Source organism: Nanorana parkeri, unplaced genomic scaffold, assembly GCF_000935625.1.
Source record: "Nanorana parkeri isolate BGI_ZX_2015 unplaced genomic scaffold, ASM93562v1 scaffold583, whole genome shotgun sequence".
Taxonomy (NCBI): Eukaryota; Metazoa; Chordata; class Amphibia; order Anura; family Dicroglossidae; genus Nanorana; species Nanorana parkeri.
Window position 1 is genome coordinate 770,855 of NW_017306851.1, and position 10,539 is coordinate 781,393.

Below are 10,539 nucleotides of genomic sequence, written 5' to 3' on the forward strand. Positions count from 1 at the left end.
CGCCGGGTGTGACCCGCTGCGGTAAAAGGGGCCACCCCCCCATTCCCCCCCCCCCGGGGAGGGTTTTCTGATTAGCAAAAAGAAAAACAACAAAAAGTTCCTCCACACACATCAGATACACAAGGAGAGAAAACAAAAACTTTACATTTTTATTTTCATTTATTTACCTTATTTCATGATTATTTTTTATTCAATGAGAATTTACCCGAATCTGCACTCGTATTAGCCTTCCATCATCCTCTGTACAGCCGTGCTCAGACTAGGAGATGGAGACAAGGGAAGAATATCAGCCAATCAGGCTCTGCGGCAGTGCACATGCTGACAGGAGAGAGCAGAGTGATGGGCTATTGTGCTGCTGTCCAATCAGAAGGCTGAGGAGGGGGGGGGCGCGGTCTCTGACCCAGCCGTGATGCTGCAGTGGAAGTGCTCATCTGTTACTGTCCGGCAGGGGTGTCAGAGCAGAGCTGTCAATCATTTAGGGGGTAGAACAAGGGCTGTCCTTATAACAAGGCAGCCTGAGTCGTTTGCCTCATGTGGCATGTCATTGGATCACTTGTGGGGGGCAGCAGGTGCGCCTGTTGCCCCCTTTCCGGCCAGAGCATCCCAGGCGGCTAAAAGCTCTGTGATGCTCTGCCCAGCTCATGGCAACCAGTGATATCAGTGAGCTGGGCAGAGCTACCATGCCCCCACCCCCCTGGTAACATGCCCGCCAGCACCCCGCAACCAACTAAGAACACCCACTCCTCCAGGTGACATCCACCTATCAAGGCATTTTGATATTTGCATAACTCCTCCTCAGAGCCGGCCCACTGCTCGAATTAGGGCTGAAGGCTCTTGGGAGGAGAGGGGGCTCTTGAGGGTGCTGTGGCAACTGGTGGGCAGAGATCATGTGATCTGGCCTACCCAGGCTGGAATTAAAGTACCGAGGCATCCGGCTGGCTCCGCCCACCAACCATGATCTGCCTGCATTACCCAAAGCAGCACAGAGACGCAGCCCCTGTCCTTCTCTATGGGACTACGCGGCCGTACGCCCCCCTGCCCTGCACGTCAGTACGGATGCGGGTGAGCGTACACGTACACTGCGTCAGAGCCGGGACACCCGCACCCGTATGGACCGGCACTTGGGGTGAGCGTAGGGCCGCGTACTCCCATAGAGAAGGACGGGCTGCCTACTAATCACACGCAGCACCTGTCCTCCCCGGGAGCTGCACGATACGGCCGTGCACGCAGCTGTACGTGCCGGCCGATTCTCGTGTGAACGAGGGCTAATCTTTAAACCAATCAGGAGGCGGCTTGTCTGCATATTCATCATTTTTAATCTCAAACTTGCACATTTACAAAGTCAGGGAGCAGCATCCGTGTATCAAGAAACAAAGAAAGTAAGTACAAAAACAGAGACCAATCAGAAAGAAGAATTCATCCCGAGTCTCTTCTCTTCATCATCCTACCAGGTGCATAAAGTATTTATGGAAGGACAACAAAAAAACAAAAATGGCGGAAGGGGTGTCACCCCACACACGGCACTAGTCACAGTGGTCCATACACTCAGACCGGTAAAAATAGGAAAAACCAAAAAAAAAAAAAGTTTCATAAATATAATCTCTGAACTCTGAAATATAAAATGGATTCTTCTCTCGAAATTCAGTTTTTGTGGTTTTTTTGTTTTTCTTTCAAGTGCAAAGTTCATTCTTGCCCGACATTCGGAGGAGGGGAGGGGGGGCATTTGGCACAAAATAATTCCAATGCTGGAGGCAGCCGGAGGATCGTCGGGTCGGTTGGCAGCGGAAGTGGCGGGACCACAGCTGGACTGCAGACGTTGCCAACCCTTGCTGTAGATTGAGGGCCCATTCACACAGCGCGGAGCGGAGCCATACAGATCAGAGCGGTGCGCACAGCTGTATTGGGCCGTTCCCAGGAAGGACAGGTGCTATGTGTCCTATGGGAGGACGCAGCTGTACGCTGTCCTGCGTCACCTGAGCTGAACATCCGTGCGGGTGGCGGTGTCCGTGCTTAGACGCAGCCAGGATCCATCCTGTCTGCGTCCGAGTACAGACATCCGCATGGGTGAGCGTATTGGCCGCGTCCTTCCATATGGAAGAACAAGCTGCTGTGTACAATCACATGCAGCGGCCGTCCTTCCCGGGAATGGCCCGATACGGCCGCGGACTTGTATGGCCCGACCGTGCGCTGTGTGAATGAGGCCTAATGCATTGCAGCTAGATGAGGCAAAGCACCTTAAATGACTTCTTTCTGAATAGCGCCCCGTCACGCTTCGCTGCACGCACGGTTTTCTGATCCTCGGTGGTGCCCTGCTCATTCTGAATGCAACACGCAGCAGTGTACTAGGCAGGTGTGTATGGGCCCCAAGGGCGCTGCAATAACCCGCACAGTGGTACCTCGGTTCGCAAACAGGAAGTTCGGCAAAACGTTGCGTCCGCTCGCGAACTCCGCATCGGGTGATGAGCACGACCGCAGCCATCTTCCCCGCTCTGACACGTGGTCGTGGCTTCCTCCAGTCGAGATCGCGGTCTGATCGCAGTTTGATTCGGTTCGCGACCAGAATCGTGGAGCAAATGACGCTCGTGAACCGAGGTACCACTGTATGTTTTGCAACAGCGCAGCCCAGAGATCGTCCACATCTGCAGCATTTTCCCCCAAACGCAGCGCGCCACAACACACGCCCGGTGCACATCTGAGCGTTATAGTTCATGCGCATCTGTATTCTGAATGGTACCGCGGCCCAGCACACAGGGTATACTGTTTTATATTAACTGGACCCCGGGCAAACATTTTCTTGGGCCCCCCAACAAAAGAGCAGATAGGAGGAAACCTTAGGAGACATGACTCAGCGTGAGACGTTGCGCTATGCGGCGTACAGCAGGGGCGTAGCAACACTGCGCAATGCAGATTACATAGTAAACAGAACGGTGACACGTGTGCATCTTTTGTGGGCTCAAGGGGCAAGTGCTTTGGGCCCCACAACAATGACTGGGCCCTGGGCAACTGCCCCTTTTGCCCTGCGTTAAAGACGGCCCTGAGTATGCTCCATGCGGATGTAGAGCTCAGCCTTTTGTATCTGACCAGCACAGAAACCATATCAGATATTTGCTGGATGTAGACACGGCGAGTGCAGAGAGTCCAAGCGTTGCGACAATGCGACGTCGTCTGAACTCTCTGCACTCGGGTGTAAGCCCCATTCACACCTAGGCGTATTGTAATATGCGCGACCGTCACGCGTTTTTTTTTACCGCGATTCGTGGTAAAAAAGTCACGCGATTCCAAAGGCTACTTGGCTGTATCCCAATGGAAAACGCCCTACAAAACGGCCCAAAGTAGTCCCGGGACCTTTTCAGGCGTGGGCCGTTTTGTAGGGCGTTAGGGACGGGCGGAAATACGCCTAGGTGGGAACGAGACCATTGACTACAATGCTATTTATTTTTTTGACCGTTTTGTAGAGCGTTCGTCGAGCGTAGAACGCGCTACAAAACGGTCAGGTGTGAACGCAGCCTAATGCTTTCTTGCAGCACGATCGTACGCTGGCTGAATGAATCTCCCAGCGGAATGTTACATTTTGTTTTTTTGCTTCCTTCATACAACAAAAGGCTGAAACATTTATTTATCAGGTCACTTCTCTTCATTATTATTATTCCGGATATATATTGCGCAGCGCTTTACAACAGAACAATTACAGGGGGTGATGGTTCATGTGTAACGCCTGCAGCAAGCTCGTCTGCATTACATAATAGGGTAATAAAAGAGGTATTTTTTCTGCCAAATTTTTTTTTAGGTCTTTGAATGCCTGAGATGGATTCGGTGGCCTCACAAGGGGGGTCCGCCCTGCACCCAGGTGACACCATTGGAAGGGTGACACCAAAATGACCGAGTCATTTTGGTGTCACCCCCCCCCTCCCCCCCTAAAAAGTCAGGCACTCTGTCATAGGCCGAGAGCCGACTGTGTCAGGAGAGAGGAGGGCACCCTTCAGGCCTATCTCATCCTGCAGGTCGAACGTCCCCTCCTCTCTCTGCCGGCATCTATCACCAAGATGGCCGCCGGCAGGCGTCAATTAGATGACAGCGCATGCAGGATGACGTCACGGCGGGGTGTCACCCGGTCTCCGCTCCAATCTACAATCACATACTTTTAGATAAATTGCCGGCTTTGTGTTCTTTGCATTCCTTTTCTCTTTTCTTCCCCAGTCTTCTGGCAGCGGCCATGTTACTAGCTCTCCTTTTACTTCCTGAAAAGCTGGCACATGTGACTAGGACATGTGACCATGCACATCATCTCAGGGGAGGAAAATGCCTTTCCCGGAGATCTCGTGAGATTACAGATGAGATTTCCCGGCAATGCTCTGCCGATGACGAGACAATCCCAGCGTGCGTCGCTTTGCCAAACTGAAGCCATTTTGCCCTTTCAAAGCAGGAAGTGACTACTCTGCGAGTGTAAGTATTTCACAATCACCTGACGTGTCATCATACAGAGAGGGGTGCATTGGTAGAATGTGATTTTTGAGTAAAGCTTTGAGCTCTTTGTCATTTCCCCTCTATCAGGTTTTTGAGGATATGAAAAGTAACTCTACAATGGAAGCTGCAACAATTGTATCCGGACGGGTGATAGTCGCAGATGGAGAAACGCGGGACCTTTGTGGTCTCCGCCAGTCCCGGTCACACCGCCGGCCCTTCTCCGCGCACTCACCTGGTCTTTGAGCTCACTGAGCTGGCTGGACAGGTTGGTCACGAGACGCATGGTGGACTCCAACTTCTCCTGCAGGTTCCTAAGTTCGTTCTGTTCACCTTCCGAGTCGCTGCTCACCAGAGACATGGCTCTCATCCTCGGGAACCAGTCCAGGTTCCTCTCCTAGGGGCCGAGACGGAACAGATCAATATTATTATACGGAGTTGATGAGTTTTACCACATAAAAGGGACACAATACAAAATCAGGACAAGAGGGTCAGAAGGTTCCTGCTGAGAGCTCACAATCTATAAAGGGAGACCAGAGATACAAGAAGGGAATGACAGTTGGGGATGAGTTGATGGAGAAAGTTCAGTTGCTAGGAGAGGGCAGTATAGGTTTCTATGAAGAGGTGAGCTTTCAAAGCCAGGCAGATTGGGGTAGGGAGTTCCAGAGGATGGGAGATGCTCTGGTAACCACCATAGCCAACCGTTAAATGTCTCCTACCCCTCTACTAATCACTCCGTACCTCTTTTCCAGTCATATTATTGGCACAGCATCTCGCCCATTGTAGAGACATGAGCAGAATTAAGGAGCGCCTCGTGTCTTCTATATTGTATCATATAGAGAGAAGATCCCACACAGACCGAGCACCAGATAGGAGGTTTCATGTTAATTGAGGCAAACTCCATGTCTGTGGGAGGTAATACCTGCAAGTGTTACACAGAGATCACAGGACATACTTTAAGCTGCTTTTCCCTCCAGTAGGACATCACCATCTTTCTTTGGGCATCATCCAGGGTCACCACCTACTTCCTGGACTGAGATGCCGGCTCAGAGACCACACAGTCGTGTAAATCCCGCTGCCTGTGCAGTTCTTGGCTGTATTCACAAATATCTGCCACAGATCAACCCCGTGCTGCAGCCTCTCACCTCGTGACTTGCTACAAAGTTAAAGTCTGATCACTGGGGGAGACTGAGAAAATGCTTCTTCCTGCCTGCAGCAGACTGATCACTGAGGGAGGGTAACTGGGGATATGCTGCCTCCTGCCTGCAGCAGGCTGATCACTGGGGGAGGGGAGACTGAGGAAATGCTTCTTCCTGCCTGCAGCAGACTGATCACTGGGGAAATGCTGCCTCCTGCAGGCTGATCACTGGGGGAGGGGAGACTGAGGAAATGCTAAATCCTTACAATTTGCACAGTTTCTGTATATTGCGATGTGCCAGAAATGTTGCAGTTTCTATAATCTGTGTGCAGGAAGAAGCCATGAAACGTGACATTTCCTGGCCTGTAGGATTTGGGAACTGAGGGACTTGCAATAACCCGATACCAGAGGTCCACGTCCAGTAGCCGATATAGATTTCCTGGCCCTCTCCCAACGGTTCCCAGAAACATCCCCCTCACTCTGCAGACACGTCCCTCTCCCTCAGTCAGCACTTCTCTGCTAAAATGTGCCTCTCCCCCCCACCCCTCCACCCTTCCCACAGCTTCCTCCCAGCAGATGCGTCTAAACCACACAACAACTCTTCTAAGTAAAGGGACTGGAAAAGTCCCCTGGACGAAGAGCTCGGGTGCCTAGACATGTGGGCGGACAGCTGCGGAAACTCGGGGGGGTTTGCTGCAAGCCGCGGCGACCGCAGCAGTGTCAGGGAGGACGGGTGACAAGGCCAGCACCCTCGCTCAAACCGAGCGTCCCGGATCCGAGGCTCACATGGCTTCTGCCCACCCAGGAGACCAATTCATGGCCAGGAAAAACAGAAGATTTCATGGGAAGGAGAAGTGGGAACCCGGGACCGGGGGAGCAGCTCTGCTCACGTATCAATTCATGTGTCTAAATTTACTTGGTGAATCATTATGATCAGAATCTGCTCCTTCCTCTGTCCGGGGTATCCAAAATGTGGCCTCCAGCAGAGCAGAGCATTTCAGGAGAGGAGAGTTATAGAGGAAGGAGCAGAGTCCTCCAGCAGAGTATTTCAGGAGAGGAGAGTCATAGAGGAAGGAGCAGAGTCCTCCAGCAGAGCAGAGTCCTCCAGCAGAGTATTTCAGGAGAGGAGAGTTATAGAGGAAGGAGCAGAGTCCTCGAGCAGAGATGCCGCTTGATCATACAGAGATACACATACACAGACCAGAATCATGCTCTGCCCACTCACGGGGTAAGGTCACGCAGGGGTTGCGACGTGCAGAGGGGAAGTTGGGCAGAGTGGGTAGAGGGTAAATTTACAGCCCACAGACAATACCAAGAAAAGCAATGAAATTTGAAGAAGCAGAAGTCCCACCAGCCAAGTAATCGGATTGCACAAAGGATCTCCCTCTGTCGTCATCACATTACAAGGAAGGGTCTGTCTGCGCCCCCCCTCCTGCTTTTCTCAGCTACAGGGGTCATCTCCAGTGCAGGAAGTGGATTCCTCAGGGCCCCAAGCTGCTGAGAATCTGCAGTATAATCCGGTCAGGTGACCCGCCCACCGATGATTCAATTCTTGCTAACAAGGAACGAGTTGGCTGAGTTTGCACAGAGGCTGTTGTAACTTCCACAGCAGCACTTCCAAGGAAACCTGACAAATGTTCCAAGAATGTGATACTGGGACAACAGCACGGACATACAATACCTCTCCCACGTATTCCCTCACTAATCAGACTTTTCTTTAATCCGATTGTTGTCATTACCTGAAATCTAACTGCAAATCGCATCACCTAATAATCCATTCCAATAAAGGAGTGTTGGTTGTGCAGTTAGCCATGTGGGTGGTGTTATCATTTATACAACTCCCAGCAATTGTAAAAGTTCCCGTGCAGACCGTACGTGCGCCTACTGAAAAATTTGTAAACTGCTACAGTGGGGGGTCCCCGGTTCGAATTCCGGCCAGGTCACTCTCTGGATGTTCTCCCTGTGCTTGCGTGGGTTTCCTCCGGGTACTCCGGTTTCCTCCCACACTCCAAAGACACGCTGGAAGGTTAATTGGCTCCTCTCTAAGTTGGCCCTGTATGTATGCATGTGAGATAGGGACCTTAGATTGTAAGCTCCTTGAAGGGTAAGGAATGATGTGAATGTGCAACTATGTAAAGTGCTGCGTAAAATTGTCGGCGCTCTATAAATACCTGTAATAAATAATATAATAATATATGCCAATCCTAATAATATAAAAAATATATGTTACAAAGTTTGACCATTAAATATCTGGTCAAACGTATGTGAATGTCCTTCCAGATGATGGAGTTCAGATGTCTCCAGTGAAGGGTTCTGCTAATGCTACAACTTATCTTCAGGGATCTGTCCTCAAGACCATCGCAGTATGGCTAATGGTTTGTGGACACCTGACCATCACAACGACACTATTAGGTCAAAAAGACATGGTGTGACCAGTTTGTTGAAGACCCATTTCTGCTCCACCATGACGGACCCCTGTGCACAAAGCCCGCTCCATAAAGACATGGTGTGACCAGTTTGGTGAAGACCCTTTTCTGTTCCACCATGACTGTCCCCTGTGCACAAAGCCAACTCCATGGTGTGGAGGAGCTCAAGTGTCCCGCACAAGTTCTGACCTCAACCCTACTGAACACCTTTGGGATGAACTGGAACACTGATTGTGAACCAGGTCTTCTCATCTAACAGTACATGATCTCACAAATGTTCTTTAGGTCAGATGACCACAAGACACTCCAGAACCTTCGCAGAAGAGTGGTGGCCGTTTTAGTTGCAAAGAGGCACCAATATTGATGCCACATTAAATGACCATGGCTTTAGAACGAGATGTCCATCAAGCTCATGTATAGTATGATGGCCAGGTGTCCACAAACCTTTGCCCATATAGTGAAATGTGCAACCAGCTGGAAGCCATTAGATTTTGTTTGCTCTAGCACAGAAGCTTGGAGAACCTGCTTGGACAAAGCCACCCAATCAGCTGCTACCAGTACAGTGACCTTCATGGATGGGGGGAGGAATTTGATGCATCACAAAGTTAGGTTTTAGATCTTTGCTTAGTCTTTGTACAATGCTGCATTCAGATCAACATGGTGGAATCCCCCCCAAATCTCACCTTTATCATCTCAGCCACGTAACTCTCGGGTCCAGTATACTCCGTAGAATCTTTCACTTTCACCAATACAATAAAGAACAAATAATGCCACATGTTGTGTTCCTCCTTAATGTGCTCCTCAAACGTCACCGTTTTATTGTCAAACTTGTCTCGTTCCAGCCCTAAGGGTGAGAGAGAAGGTGTCAGCGAGAGGATATTCTCATTCTAGAGACTTTCAGCTTGTGTGCGATTAAAACTTGGCTTTCTACTAGCAAATTCCGTCAACCCAGATCAATGATCTAGCAGAGGACCTCTCCTCAATCCTAAACAGATCCACAGATTTCCTGAGAAATAAAAAGAAATCCAACTGCCTAGGGCGGCCCCAACATCAGATCAATTTCTACAGAAAGGTAATATGTGTAGACGTCACAACATAACGAAAACAAAAACCCACCACAAATGAAACACGTAGTCTTTATAACTTCCTCTTTCTTTTGTTTCTCACTCCTCAGGTCAGCAAAGGTGTCAATGATAACACCAAAGATCAAATTCAGGACGATGATGATGACCATGAAGAAGAAGAGCAGATCGTAAATAACACGGGCTGCAAACAGCGGCTCCTGTGAAGAGGGAAGAGAGTCTCCGGTGATCAAAAAGTCATTCCAGAAAACGTCATTGAGGAAGGGATTTAACATTCATGGAGGCAAAATAAGAACACCCATCTGTGTTTCTAAGTGTCTCGGTACAGCTGTATGATTTCCTCAGCAGTGTCTCTGTGCATAGGCACCACACTTTCAACTACGGATGCACCAATAGCGGTTTTTCGGTATCAAGTACGAGTACCGATATTTTGCTTTCGGTGCTCACCGATACTGGTGCTTCCGCTGGCATGCAGCCCGCTTCCCGGGCGACTCGTAATAGCATGCCCGGGAAGCCGGCTCCATGTTGCTTGGCCGGCTTGATTGGGATTGGCAGGGAAACCGGCTTCCCAGCCAATCAGCATGGAGCCGGCTTCCCGGCTAATCAGGAAGCCGGGCGCCGGGACACGCCTAATCAGGAAGCCGGGTCATTACTCGCCGCCTGGCTTCCTGATTGCATGGGAAGCCAGCTCCATGTTCCCCCCTAAGGCAATGCCGGTCAGAAGAAGTTCCGGTATCGGGGAAGGTATCGTAGCATTTGGGCGAGTACGATTACTTACCCAAATACATGGTACTGGCACCAATACTAGTATCGATATCGGTGCATCCCTACTTTCAACTATCTCCATTACCCCAGGCACAGGGGAAGATCAAGATATGGGTGGTGGTGTTGCTGGGTCAAGGGGTTTCTGGACACTTTGGATTGTCACTTAGCATTATGAAGAGTGCACAGGTGATGGAAAAAAGAATGATACAATGTAACAGAAGAACAAGGGGCCAATGGGCAGAGGCTACAGCTCAGAACTCTGAGTGAAGGAGAGCTCAGCCAATCCTGCATGAGGAGCAGAGAAATGCACTAATCTCGGGTTATATCTTTATATTCTTGGCCTTCCCCCAGTACTGATCAGTGCAATACAATACAGGTGAAACTCGAATAATTAGAATATCGTGCAAAGTTCATTTATTTCACTAATGCAACTTATGCGGTGAAACTAATATATGAGATAGACTCATTACATGCAAAGCAAGATAGTTCAAGCCGTGATTTGTCATAATTGTGATGATTATGGCTTACAGCTCATGAAAACCCCAAGAACCCCAAATCCACAACCTCAAAAAAGTAGATTATTACATGCAATCAATAAAACAAGGATTGTACATAGAACAATATCGGACCTCTGAAAAGTACAAGCATGCATATGTACTCAGTACTT

General features: G+C 49.8%; 1 protein-coding gene across 1 annotated transcript in view; it reads right to left on the bottom strand.

The window, feature by feature from the left end:
• ITPR1 (inositol 1,4,5-trisphosphate receptor type 1) overlaps window positions 1-10,539 on the bottom strand; it is a 104,632-nt gene that overhangs the window by 624 nt on the left and 93,469 nt on the right. Inside the window, 5 exon segments of the mRNA XM_018562545.1 lie at window positions 206-259; window positions 1,959-2,107; window positions 4,642-4,858; window positions 8,709-8,869; window positions 9,142-9,307. Coding sequence (XP_018418047.1) covers window positions 206-259; window positions 1,959-2,107; window positions 4,642-4,858; window positions 8,709-8,869; window positions 9,142-9,307 — 747 coding nt within the window.